Source organism: Diceros bicornis, chromosome X, assembly GCF_020826845.1.
Source record: "Diceros bicornis minor isolate mBicDic1 chromosome X, mDicBic1.mat.cur, whole genome shotgun sequence".
Taxonomy (NCBI): Eukaryota; Metazoa; Chordata; class Mammalia; order Perissodactyla; family Rhinocerotidae; genus Diceros; species Diceros bicornis.
This window is the reverse complement of record NC_080781.1, coordinates 20,558,312-20,572,577: the sequence shown is the minus strand read 5'-3', so window position 1 is coordinate 20,572,577 and position 14,266 is coordinate 20,558,312. Positions and strand designations below refer to the sequence as shown.

Genomic DNA, 14,266 nt, shown 5'->3' with positions numbered 1-14,266 from the left:
CTGTCTGGACTCAGCCCTCTCAGCACCCCAGACACTAGACGACAATAAAGTGATGTCTCCAAAGCACCGAAGGAAAAAGGCTGTGATCCAAGAATCTGATAGCCAGCCACGTTACTGCTCACAAGGAACGGCGATGGAAATACATTTGTAAATATGCACGAAAATCCAACCGAAGCTGTAATTCAGTCCACCACAGATAAAAGCATCACTCTCACAAGTGGAGTCTTTGTATGAAAGGGCTGGCAGTGAGCACTGAGTTCATTCAAACATAGAATTAAATCTACATAACTCTAGTAATTACCTACAGCTATACACTTTAAGTTGCTTGTCTTTCTAGGTAAAAGCTGCCAAATCCATTCGATTATCTACTCTAACTAACTATGCCAAGATGAATACACACAAAAGAAAACCTCTCCTGAATGGAATTCTCCTGCACTATAGAAAAATTTTGGTTTACCCTTGAGGGTTAATATACCCAAGAAATTCCTCAAAAGAGATAATGCTAATTACCTGGTGCATTGTTGAGAGCACGGGCCTAGGAACAAAAACTTCTCACTTTGGTTCTTCCATTCACTTACCATGCCACCTTGCCCAACCACTGAACTTCTTTGGAACTCATATGAAAAAGAGAGATAATACCCGCGTGGTCCACCTCATGGCATTGTAAGGATCAAATGGGATGCTGTAAGTGAAAGTTCTTTGGGATCTATAAGCAAGACTATAAAACCATGTCACTTGATCGGATGGAAAGAACCCACCACACTAAGGAGCCAAAATCAGATATTCAGAGACAAAGAAAGGATCAGATGGCTCCTGTGGATCCATCTCTACTTCCTTCCATTTTTCTATATTTTAAAGTCATCTCTTAGCGCTATGAGAAGGAAATTCAGTACTTCCACAGCTCCTCACCTGAATTATTTTTAACTTGGAAACCAAGATAGTTTAAGCACTTAGAAAGATGTTGCCTACCACTCAAAGTAAATGTCAATTTTCATTCATTGATTCAACTAATATTTATTAAGCACCTACTATGTGCCAAACACTATTTCAAATAGTAGACACAGTCCCAAAATACTTAAAATCCAGTAAATGAAAGGGAAATACTGAGGAATTGGGAGAACTAAATGGATTTAGCTGAAAAGGGGTCTATGTCTATTTATAGCACAACTTTTATGTAGAAATTTGACCATTTGCTTAAAGACAAAATCCAGCAAACAGCCAGAGGGATGCAACTAAGTTCAGAGAATCATGTACAGCCGACAAAAAGGATAAACAAATCCTTGGGGCCACTAAGCTGTGAGAATGCAAGATGTTCCTGAAACTCTTCTGATGGTTGCTTTGGGAGCAAAGTTAAATTCTTAATGCAGAAAACAAAGACAGGAGAGGCAAGATTGTACTGGAGTCAGATGGATATGAGTTAGCCAGAAAGTATATTAGTCAAGGACTACCAATTAAGTCATTAAAACATTGAAAGAAATCTTTACTTTTGAAAAAGACCAGTGGAAGGAATACGATAGGATTTTTCCACACCAGTTTTTCTACTTTTAATCTTTATATGGAGCTTATTGTCAGGGTATAATGATCAATGGGCATTCCTCAACCACACAGTAAAACATTGCCAGAACAAGGCAGGAGGGAACACTCCCAAATCTGTTGCCTCCTTCCCTCTACAGTGTATCATATTTGAAAGTGTAAAGGGCTATGGTTGGAAATGGAGGCCTAGTAAGATACCAATTTACTACCTAATGTTTATAAGGAAGCCAGGGTCTTTAAATGTAAAGGGCCATTATTTTTATATCTTTTATACCACAAGGAACTGATCATATGGAGCAGCCCCATCCCCAAGACACTGACTCAGTCCTCAAAAACCAGGCCTCCATACGGACCATCTTGTCACCCGTATCTTGGAAGTACATCGGTCTTTCTTTTACCCGACTGATTATATGAGTTCCCTGATGAGATCCTTCTAAGTATGGAAGAGATGAGATCTTCCTAAAGATGAAAGGAACTACCATGAGCTCAGGTAACATAATGAAATGAAAGAGGATCAGATTCAGCGGAACTAAGAGAAACAGAGCTGCCATCAACCTACATGCAGCTGGTCAGAGCACCACTCCTCCCAGGGGACAATCCCCCACTGTGACAGCAGTGGGGACAACTGCATTGACACTATTGTATGACTAAAGGAGGAAGACTACTTTACAAGTCACAACTTTTAAATCAGTGGACTCCATACTTGGAAATTGGGTGGAAACATTTATACAGATGTTGAAAGAGGGCAGAAGTCAAAGTAGATGATATATATGAAAAATTATAGCAAAGAGAAACACATCCTGTGGAGCTGTACAAATGCGGGTTTTAATCTAGACTCTCAGCTTCCATTTCTAAAGGTAAATATAAGACGGTTCCTCTTTCCTCACCCCAAGTCCTCTGCCAATTCCAACTTTAAGCAAAAAGAAAAGGATCGTGAAAATCAGATCAACAGTTCTAAAACTGGCTAAAATACATGAAAATGAAAATTATGAAGACCTAGGGCATTTTTCAAAATAAACTAAAATAAAAGAAGAACTTTTCCCTTTAATAGTCTATTTTACAACTAGTAAAGTGCATCACATAGGGATTTCTAATTCTTTTAGAAAACTACAAAGGAATATGACAAAGGTACGGTACTAGATTAGTAACATTTTTACATAAGCATAAAAACTCCACTTCCCACTCTTTACAAACTTGATAATGACCAGAAGGTAGTTTTTCACTTAAGATCTTTGAAACTGAGTGGTTAAGTGAAAAATTCCAAGACAACTTTTGGAACGCTTTAATCGACAGAATGAAAGTATACAAATGAATTTTAAAATAAAATCAATGCATCAAAGAGTAAGATCTAACGCGAAAGCACCCAAACCTCACAATGAGAATATGATCGGATGGAAGATGGAAGAAATCAGAGAGTGAGGAGGGATGCATATGAGACAAGATGGGCCCTGGGACTGAATTATCAAGATACGCTGAGCTGATGTCTTCAACTTCCAGATTCCCCAGGCCTCGGTGGTTTAGGACAATCATGGTATTTGGTCACAAAGAGCAACAGTAGAGATCTGCTGTATCTGGAATGAGGAGGAAGCTTAGAATCCTGGGGAGGTTGTAGACACTCAACTCCATGATGATGAGGAGAGAGGGATGAGGACACAAGAGCGCTAACGAGGCTCTGTGCTCTCTGACGGGTGCCAACCAAATCACAGCAACGTTCTATGAAAAATGACTCAAGTCACTACTTCAGTGGAAGATCTGGAGTAGTTACAGGAAGGTTTCTGTGGAAAAGGTCCAGCTCGTGTGGAGAAAATGCACATTCAAGCACTGGAATGACTATGGTGCCACGCTCAGAGCTGGTGGAGGAAAAGAGTTCTCTCTGGTTGACTTGTGGAAGACAATCTTTCTTCAGAGGACGGAAGCATTCAGTTCTCTAGAAAGTTCTATTAGTCTTGATCTTGTCCCTACAAAGAAAATAATGGGAATATCCAGAGTGAGTTTATGAGTATGATCTTCTCTATTTTAACTAAGACTTACTCACAGCATTTAGTTACAGTGATAATTCAAAAACCCTTACCTTATTTCTGAATTATTTTCTATGGTTACCTCAGAAAAAGAATTACCATTTAATTACTTATATGTACTTTAAAATAGTTCTTTACTCTCAGTTAAAAATCTGATTAGAAATGAGGAATGACTGCTAATGGGTACAGGGTTTCTTTTTGGGGTGGTGAAAATGTTCTAAACTTAAATAGTGGTGAGGGTCACACAACTCTGTGAATATTCTAAAAACCACTGAATTGTATACTTTAAAAGGGTGAATTTTATGGTATGTGAATTATTTCTCAATAAAGCTTATTAAAAATCTGATTAGAGAATAAATTTCCTTACACTTTCTCATTCACCTAATGAATTTACCATACCTACTAAATACTCTCCCAAGATCACCACCAATTATTCTATTTGTATAATTTAATAATTTTATCATCAGGCTAACCATTTTAGAATTTTAAAAATTGCTTTCTGCTAAAATTTGTTTATTTATTTATTTATTTATTTTTGTGTGTGTGTGAGGAAGATCAGCTCTGAGCTAACATCCGATGCCAATCCTCCTCTTTTTTTTTTTTGCTGGGGAAGACTGGCCCTGGGCTAACATCATGCCCATCTTCCTCTACTTTATGTGGGACGCCACCACAGCATGGCTTGACAAGCAGTGTGTCGGTGCGCACCTGGGATCTGAACCTGCGAACCCCGGGCCGCTGAAGTGGAGCGCACACACTTAACTGCTGCGCCACCAGGCCGGCCCTAAAATTTATTTAATAATATATTAGAAATTAAGACATACTTAATTAGTATACAACCTGCTTAACTATTTGGAGTTTTAAAATTGCCTTTAAAACAATATTCAATTAAAGCCATCTTTTTACAATCCAAATGGGCCTTATCATTTGCAAAGACTGCTTCTGTACTACCTCCACAGCTCCTCTTACCAAAGCAACAGTTTCAATTCATTGGTCACACTGATGCCCAACATACTACTTGACTTACATACAGACTGAAAATGGAATCAAGGGAAACTGATCCAGGTGTTTCAAGCTGCTTCATCTTAATCTTAGCTGAGGATGGCGTGCGTGCATGTGTGTGTGTGTGTACGCACACCCACCTATACGTTTGCACTCACGTGCACAAACCAAACTCCTCTAAATTTCATCGTTTGAGATGAGTGACCAGTCCAGCAATATTGCACAGAGGTCTATCACAACACTTCCATAGTAAAAATAAACATCAGTATAGATACCCTTTATATCATTCATCAGAAAAGAACAATGCTCCTATAACGGGACAAAATTACAAAGCTATATAAACTATATTGCATAGAAATATCTTTCTGTTGCATAATGTTAAGAATCAAGGTTTTCAGGGTAAGAAGAAACACATACAGTTAAAATATATTAGGGAGAAACATTGCAATGTTAAAATCGAATAAAAATATCAATATGAACTTATGATTAAAAAAAAAGATATATATATTTTATAGCTCTGTCCAGAAGAGGGGCCTAGAAAAGGTATAATGTGCACTTTCAACTCCCAGATTAGAGTCTCTAATACCCATTAAAAGCAAACAGGACTCCTTGAGGGAAATGGCTGATTCTAGGATGGAGGCAGGGAAGGTATAAGATGAGCCTAGGATATCATCTTGGGCCAGAAAGCAAGGAAGCTTTCAAAGATTAATGGGATTTTATCAATGGAACAAAGAGGAGGCAGCTCAAAATAGCTCCCATTAGCGAAAGGCATGCCAATTTAAGCATCAAAAAGATGGTTGCTACATGGCAATAACATGGATGAACCTCACAGAAAGCCAGACACAAAAGAGTACACACTATATGTTCCTTTTAAGTTCAAGAAGTGATAGAGTCAGATATAGTGATAGGTGATGGAATCAGAATAATGGTTACACGGTGGGGAGGGGGGAGGGAGAAGAGTTTGACTAGAAAGAGGCCTTTTCGGTGCTGGAAATACAGATGTAAAAATTCCTCAAACTATAAACTTAAGATTTGTGCACTTTATATATATGTACATGTATATGCATATGTATATATGTGTGTATATATATGTTAAGTACTGATTGAAACATATCAAAGCAATAAAAATCTATAATATCCATAATACTCAAAAAAGAGAAAGCCAGAAACTCATTTGTCACCATTTAAGGTAGCTTTTAACTCAACTTCTTACCTTGAAAATTGGTAATTAAAGGGAAAGATTCAAATGCTTATCCTGCCTTGCCAGGAGGAACTGTACTTCGAAAGGTACCTAAATAGCCTTAGTTGATAAGGAAGAACGTTATAGGAGAATGTCAGCTAATAATTGTCAAAAGAATAATATTTTAAAACATCACATCATTTTATAAACGTTAATAAAATTATTGATTCAGGCCAAAATTATCAATTGGTGTTAAAAACCATTAGGTGATGGCTGCATAGTGCCAAAATAACACTACACAGATTACTTTCCAGTTGAGGAGGGAAAAATAATCATACCATGGAGGAATCAGACAGCCGTCATCTGAACTATGGTCATTCTTAACATCACTAATGGTGGATCAACTAGATATCATGGGTCTCACAGCTATTGCTATTCTGCAATAGCACTTACGAAGTATTCTAGCAAAAAATGCTCCATTGAGCCTTTAGATGAACTTCCAGTTTATAGGAAATACAGGGAATGGGGGACAGGCTAAATGACATTTCAAAGAAGAAACCAAACAAATCAAGGTGGGACATTTTTGCAGGATAACTGGCATGGTCTCTCAACAACAAAAAATTGTCCTAGATTAAAAACAACTTGAGACCTACTGAGATGTGTTATGTGGTCTTGGAATCGATCCAGATTTGGACAAATCAGGGGAATTTTCATGTTTTACAACCAGGCTGTAAAACAGTATGAATAGTATGATCTCATTTTGGGAAAGATACATATATACAAATAGCAAAATATCTGGAAGAACATCCACAAAAGTGTAAGAGTGTTCATCTCTGGGCTGTGGAAATACAGTGCTTTCTCTTGTCTCTGTTTTGCTTGTTTACATTTTTAAATTTTTTACAATGTGCACATACTGCTTTTCTATTAATAAAAGGTTATTTTAAATTAAGCAAATAAATAGAACCCTTACTCTTGCTAGTAGAGTTGGAGCTCAAGGCTGGTCAGAAGAAAAAAAAATTGGAAGCCAAAGATTAGATTATTGCCCTTATTACCATAAAGTAGTGAAACTCATTATTCCGTGATTGATAATTTTTCTCTTTTTTGTTTTTTACTGTGGTAAACTACACATAAAATTTACCATCTGGTTAAGATGATAAAAAATGGTTATTTTTAAATGTACAGTTCTGTGGCATTAAGCACATTCACAGTGTTGTGCAACCATCACCATCATCCATCTCCAGAACTTTTTCAGCTTCCCCAACTGAAACTCTGTCCCCAGTAAACATGAACTCCCCATTCCTCTTGCCCCGCAGCCTCTGGAAACCACCATTCTACTTTCTGTCTCTATGAGTTTGACTTTTCTAGGTACCACATATAGGTGGAATCATACAGTATTTGTCCTTTTGGGTCTGGTTTATTTCACTTAGCATAATGACTTCAAGGTTCATCCATATTGTAGCATGTGTGAGAACTTTATTCCTTTTAAAGGCTGAATAATATTCTGTTGTATGGATAAACCACGTTTTGTTTATCTTCACTGATAACTTTAAACTTTATTTTTTCTGTTATAACCCACCCACAGACTTTCTCTAAACATTCTTCTGTCAATCTCTATGGATGATGACAAACTGCAAACTTAATTACTTTTTAAATAAAATTCACAGCGGGATAAGCCCTGCTCACTGCTGTTAATACTCCACAGCGCAAGGACTCCTAGAAGATCACGGCCTCTATGGGAATGGCTACTCTGGCTCCCAAATGTTTGCTCTCCTTTCTATGTGGGGTGAAAAAGCTGCTCCGATCTTTCTTTCTTTGGGGATAACTTTGCTTTTCCAGTGAAAACACCACAAAGATTTGGCTGAAAGTATCACTCGTCTGGCTGGTATGTCTGGGGAAAAATTAGATATTTTATAATAGAAAGCAAAGTAGTAAATTACTGTTTCGCCTTATATTTTGAAGCATCTCGGGGTTCACTGCTGGGATTGCTCCAATCGTCGGCTTCAGGTGTGGTCTTGTAATGGCGCCATGCAGACTTATTAAAAACCGGAAGTCTCTCAAATGATTCACTTGAAAGAGCCTAATGGAAAAACAGAAATATACACCAAAGGTCCACAGTGTCATTTTTCTCACGTGAAATACTAACCCAAATTATACTATTCAAAACATTAGAAACCTTAAAACATATTTTTGGAATTACATTAAAATTACCTTTTAGTAGTTTACTTAAGACTGGATGAAATGAAAGCTTTTTTAAAGGAATAAAAACATTCACTAATTCAAAACAAGTACTGAAGTACAGATGACCAGAACAAAATGTATTTTAATTCAGTTAATACTGCTTTGAGATACTCGATTGTTTTGACTATACAGTCTTAGACCAAGCACTATTGTTCACTGGGCAATTGCTCTCCCAGAGGGCCCATAAAGAAAGTTTCATACACAGTAGATTTATAAACATAAGCCCATAAAGTGATCTCAAGTATCACATCATTTAGATGCCTTGGCATCTAAGATAAACACTCCAAATAACTGGTTAAGTTACGGTATAACATATTACATGTATATGTTGTAACATGTAAAACATTATGTAGCTGTTAAAAAGAAGCAGCCAGTTCTGTATGAAGTGATATGGAAAGATCTCCAAGATATATCGCTAAGTAAAAAAAAAAAAAAAAAAAAAAAAGTAAAGTGCTGAAATAATCATTTCTGGGAAAAAAAAATTAGATTTCCCCCTATACGTTTATTAATGCAGAATCAACTCTAGGAGGATCCAAAAAAACTGGTACCCATGATTATGTCTGGGAAAGAGAACCAGGTGGCTTAGGACCATTGGTGGGAGAGACTTAGTTTTCCCTTTTGCAGCTTTTAAATTTTGTACTGTGTGCCTATATTACCTATTCAAAAAATATTCCAAATATTCTAGAGTTTAGAAATAAATAAAAGTCTGACACCACCAATGAATGAGAAAATCTGTTACAGAGAACTTTGTTATTAGATCAGCCTCTTATATAAGCATATTATGATTATTGAATTCCTATTACTATAGGAAAGCAACAAGTTTTTAAAGAAAAAGACTAAAAGACTTCAGTTTACAAAAATCTGTCTCCTTTCAGATTAGTCCTTTCAATGGATATGCAATTTTTAAAAAATCACAATTTAGAATTATGGTTTTAAAATCAATATTTTAATTTTTACATCTCCATGTTTCATATTTTGCTATATCTGAGCATAAAATCAAGAGTAGGATATAACTTGGTTTTCATGTAAAACTGAAGCAAATATGAGCTGAACATGAGATGATACAGTGCTATACTCCATTAGTTATTAGAACTTAGAGCTTTAAAAAGTAAACATGACTTCATATAACAGAAATAAAATGTAGTACCTTCAAATAAATAACAGCATCAGTGCCCACTCCTTCCATGGAATAGAGTTTTAGATCTCCTTGAAAATATCTAGCATACAGACGAGAAATTGGCAAACCATAACCAAATCCAGCCTATTGAGAAAAGAGAATTAATACATTGAGACAGGAACCAATGCTGACACATTTGGTACAAGGACCACTGGAAGACTGATTCAGATTTAAAGCAAATAAATTATCGATCCAACCTTTACAATGATGTATGCTCACCTATGGCAAACAATCTGTTTTCACCTTGCAAAAACGCTTTTCATATGTTTGGAAAATAGAAATATTACAATTTTTGACTAATGTTTTTTTAGCATTTTAAAGCAAACTTTTAGCAGTTTTAAAGCAAATCCGAAATCAAGTGGAATTTGAACTGGTAACAAAATTAAACCACATCATTCCAAAGTTCCATTATCAGATTTCCTTGCTCTTTGAAGTGAAAATTGAATTGCTAGCACAGGAGTTCAAATCTACCAGGACCATGGCTAACACATTGGGAAAAAAAAAATTCCTGAAAGGCTACTTCCTAAGGTTCTGAGAAGGCTACAATATTTTGATATATGGTAGTCTATACATTTTTGGAGACAAGAAAACAATTCCAGTACCCTCCTATATCTCTATGTCCTAGAACCCTGTCAGTAACAGCTTGTTGAAAAAAAAAAAAAAAGGTCTCAGATATTGACAAGAACAGTAAGAATAGAGACTAACATCAATAACTCTGGGGGGTAAAGAGGAAGATTCTGTACTGCAAGTTTAGGCCCCTCTGATTAAATCCGCTGTCAAGGTTAATGAAGGAGGCAGTGGGGAAATGCTCTCATAGACTAGAGGCTGCATGGGCTTTAGGTTCAGATAGACAAGTGGAAATCCACTTTTTGTGAAACTCTGAGCAGTTTACTCAACCTCTCTGAGACTGTTTTCTCATCTGAAAATGTAATAAAATGATGACCTCAGGGGCCAGCCCTGTGGCCTAGTGGTTAACTTTGGCACACTCTGCTTCAGCGGCCCGGGTTTGGTTCCCGGGCGTGGACCTACACCGCTCATCGGCGGCCATGCTGTGGCAGCAACTCACGTACAAAATAGAGGAAGACTGGCACAGATGTTCGCTTAGGGCGAATCTTCCTCAAGCAAAAAGAGGGCGATTGGCAACAGATGTTAGCTCAGGGAAAATCTTCCTCAGGAAAAAAAGGAAAAAAAAGAAGCTAACCTCAGAGCTACTGTAAAGATTAAATGATATAACAGTACATGTAAAGTCTTGACACAGTGCCCAAGACATAGTAAAACCAAATAAATGGAAGCTGCTATTATGGCTACTACAGAGGAGCAATTTTACTAAGTTACATGGATTTCTACCATTTTCTAACATCTTTCCTAGAGTCCTTCTTCAGGGTAGGGCCTAACTTAAAGGGCTGGGTGTGACAGAGGACACTGTCATTTAAGGGCTTTAGGACTGGCAGAATATGGCCAGTAGTGAAGAAGATAGCCATAATGGTGACTAAGGTCACCACAGCAAAGAAACCAGCATACTCCAGGAAGAGGCCAAGGAAATCTGCCTCCTGTACATTCCAGCAAGGCCCAGAGCCTGCCCTCAGGTACAGCAGGGAACAACCGAGAAGGCCTGACGCCAATGCAGCCATGCGTGTGAGGAGACAGGTAAGCCAAGAGTCCTGCGAAAGGCAGAGGAGGGGCCTCTAACTCAGATTTAGTGAGGTTCAGGACAGTTTTCCCAGGGTATCAAAGGATCAATAGAGTCAGCTAGGAGGACATTTCCGAAAAAGAAATGCATGTGTCAGGCACAGAGCTGTAACATGGTGAGAAAATTGTTTTCTAGTAGTACATAGCCATGTGCTCACTTTAAAGCTGGGGTCAGTTTACTAACTGGGAGAGATGCTAGTGGAAGCATTTCTTCAAAAGGAGAGGCCACACGGTACACTGCAAGGAATGCAGACATAGCCAGTGCCAGCTGTGTCGTAATGAGCTCAGTGACCTTGGACAAGGTACTAACCTATTTTCTCATCTATAAAATGGGAGGTTGGATACATGAATTTTAAGGTCTCTTACTTCAACTGCTCGCTTTCATAAAAAAAAAAAAAAACTATGATGTAACAGCTATTCTCAAGATGCTATTTTGAGACCTGGAATAGATGATTCGTATTCCTTTTAAACAACTGAGGAAGGCTCTAGATTTGCTTGGAGCGTTTTTTTCCTTTTGATATTTATTTAAGTAGATACCAGAGCCTGGTCTAGGCAATGCCTTTCAAAATCGATCTTTCATGAATTTTCTTGAATCCTATATAAATGATTTCCTCTCCGTTTTCAACACAGTTAACAAACTCTGTCTTGAACAAATGATGCAAAGTGCTGGATTTTATTCATACAAATAAAATATAATCTTACATGCTTATCAGTCAGGTAGGACTTGAAAATGAAAATTTATACCCTGAGCCATTCTGCAGACTGATAGATATGTTGCCATGTTTAATGACAAAGGGTTCAATTGTTGTTTGTCAATTAGAAACACTCAGCAGAGGAAAAAAGTGTGGCCCTACCAGGATCTAAATGCTGCCATGGTAACCAGAGGCTTTTCTGACTGCCTTAATAGGGCTGAAGGTTATTTCCAGAGTGAGACAGAAAGGACCCTGAAAATGCACGTGCCACCTATACGTTTCCTGCTTATGTTATTTAATATAAAAAGTTTAATGTGTTCATAATTTACATTTTAATTACATAAACAAATTTGGCAGGGGAAGTTCAAAGGCCCTGGGGATTTGGGCCTCTGTGGTAGGCAGCACCCAAGTGCCTAGGACCACGCTGCAGCCATTCACGCTGTGCTGTTCCTTCGCTCACCCACTATGAGACTCCCACCCCCTCCAAGGGGAGGGCCAGGCGGTAAATGATGCTCCGGGAGCAGTCTAACCACAGGGAAATGCTTTTTCTCTGTATTTGGGAGTGAGGCACTCAGCTCTGAGTGTTTCTTGGACACAAATTAGAGAAGAAATCTAAGTCCAAAGGATTCACAAAGAAAATAGCAGCAGCATAAAATTCCCCCTCCTCCAAACCATGCAGGAAACATTGGAATTCAATGAGGCTAGTGCAACAACCCGCGGAGAGAGCCAGCTCTGCCGGAGTCCCTTCTAGGGTTAACAGTCTTTCCTTAAGCAGCAGGTTAAGATGCTTACCAGAGGGGCAGCTCTTGTAGGCTCCAGGCTGGGTCTAGGAGCAGTTGAATACATGTAGTTAAAAAGACGATCTATTTTTCGAAGTGGGACCCCACCACCTAGGTCACTTATCTGTAATGTACAAATGTTAAAAAAAAAAAAAGGAAGAAGTCACTCTATATGTAGTAGGAGACAAGTTCCTTAAATACAGTACATACCAGACTACTCTAAAACATATAAGGGCTTTGAACCCCCAGTGAGACATGGTTCCCTTGTGAACAGTGTACAACAAAGGAGGCAGGGAAGTGTGGTAGGATCCAACAGGCTTGGCTTTGAGCTCCTGTTCAGCTCCCTGAAAAACGGGGTCCTAATGAAGTCTTAATGAGGTAACTTAAGCCAAGGATCTAATGCAGTCCTTAGAAATAAGACGCTCAATAAATGTTCGTTTTCTTCCCTTCCCTCTGATTCCTCAATGTCTAGATACTATTAAATTACCTGATAATTAAAGGCTACATGCAAATAAAGCAGTTACCTTAATGGACAAGTCTTCTTTACCCAGAGTAACAAGGGTTTTAACAGATGGGTAGCCCTCTTTTCTATCTTCATATAGTTCGACTGTTGCTCTCATCGAATTCTGAAATAAGAAGACCTTTTTTTAGTACACTGCTGACTCACAAACGACAATTTAAAAAAAAAAGAAACTAGCACAAGATTACTTATACACGACAATTCTCTTGTGGGGCAAATATCCGTTGGATTTATACGGCATTGTTTTTTCCTCTAAAGAACTTAGCTAAACATGTGTTTGGATCAAGGAAAAATTTCCTGATGCTTTATTTTGCTTTTCATCTAGTTTTAATCCCATCCACCATACTAAATGCTTATTTTTCTTTAGGGTATTTAAATTATTCAACTCTTAACCAAGAGGAATGTTTTTATCACAGGTAATGAGGCTGCAGAGGCACTGACACACTTTAAATCCTATTTATCAGTCTGCATTTACAGAGCACCTTTCCTCTAAAGGAGGTGAAAAACCTGAGAGGATTCATGCTTCCCACAAAAATTAATCATTTGGCTGATAAAAAAAGGAGAAGAAATGTCAGTTGAAAATAAATTCTGAAAAAGCCACAGCTGCTGATGAGAAAGTTCACAATTGAATGCCCATCTCAACCTCCAAGTTTTACATCAGTAACGTTATAATTTTTGGAAGCAAATCAACATAACTGATTTTTCTGGTGTTCAGTTTTGGGTTTTACACATTGGAAGACATGAAATTTTAGCTCAAAGGCCTTGTGCCTCTAATACTGCTACTGTACATGCCATTAGCTACCGGTTAACAAAAGCAACAGCTTACGCTGTAAACAGTCTAGAGAGTCCTTTTTTTTTTTTTTGGTCCCTTTTGGTCCAGCCCTTCCCCTCTGCCTCTGTCAGATCTTCTGAATTGACTCAAACACGTAAAAGGGTTACAGTAGCTCTCAGGACTGGAACAACTACTCAAGCAGTGACATGGCTAATGTTCAGACGCATAAATATGCATAAACATGCTTTTATTTTGATCTGGCTACCACCAACAAAGCCTTTGCCAGGTTTGGAAACTAAAAGCATCTCTAATCTCATAACTGAAAAAAAAACAGTATGGATTTTACACCAAATCACTAAAGTACAATTAAGCTTCAAAAATCAATATGTACTAATATTCACAAAAACTACACTGTACACAGCAATTTTTCATCTCAGTGTACAAATTATAAAACCCACAGGATATCAGAAATAGAATTTTAAAGATGGTTATGCAAAACCTTTTTCTTATGCTAATCTAACGAATCCATTATGCTCTGAATCAGAGTAATTTAAAATGAAGACTTGTTTCCATGTTTTTAAATTCCACTTACCTTGAACAACTCAAATAGCATGTGAAACAGATGGGAGGGCACATAAACTACCTGAATAGGTTTGTCTGGAGCTTTGG

General features: G+C 37.8%; 1 protein-coding gene across 3 annotated transcripts in view; it reads right to left on the bottom strand.

Annotated features, from left to right (window-relative positions):
* Positions 1–2,800: 2,800 nt before the first annotated feature.
* PDK3 (pyruvate dehydrogenase kinase 3) overlaps positions 2,801–14,266 on the bottom strand; it is a 62,558-nt gene continuing 51,092 nt past the window's right edge. Inside the window, exons 7-13 of one of the 3 annotated variants that reach the window (XM_058535590.1) lie at positions 14,190–14,266; positions 12,830–12,931; positions 12,319–12,429; positions 9,116–9,229; positions 7,668–7,807; positions 5,764–5,850; positions 2,801–3,491 (exon numbers count right to left, since the gene is read on the bottom strand). In XM_058535590.1, coding sequence (XP_058391573.1) covers positions 5,793–5,850; positions 7,668–7,807; positions 9,116–9,229; positions 12,319–12,429; positions 12,830–12,931; positions 14,190–14,266 — 602 coding nt within the window. In that variant the 3' untranslated portion in view covers positions 2,801–3,491; positions 5,764–5,792. The remainder of the gene's footprint in view (positions 3,492–5,763; positions 5,851–7,667; positions 7,808–9,115; positions 9,230–12,318; positions 12,430–12,829; positions 12,932–14,189) is intronic. The other 2 variants (XM_058535588.1, XM_058535589.1) reach the window with 2 other exon arrangements.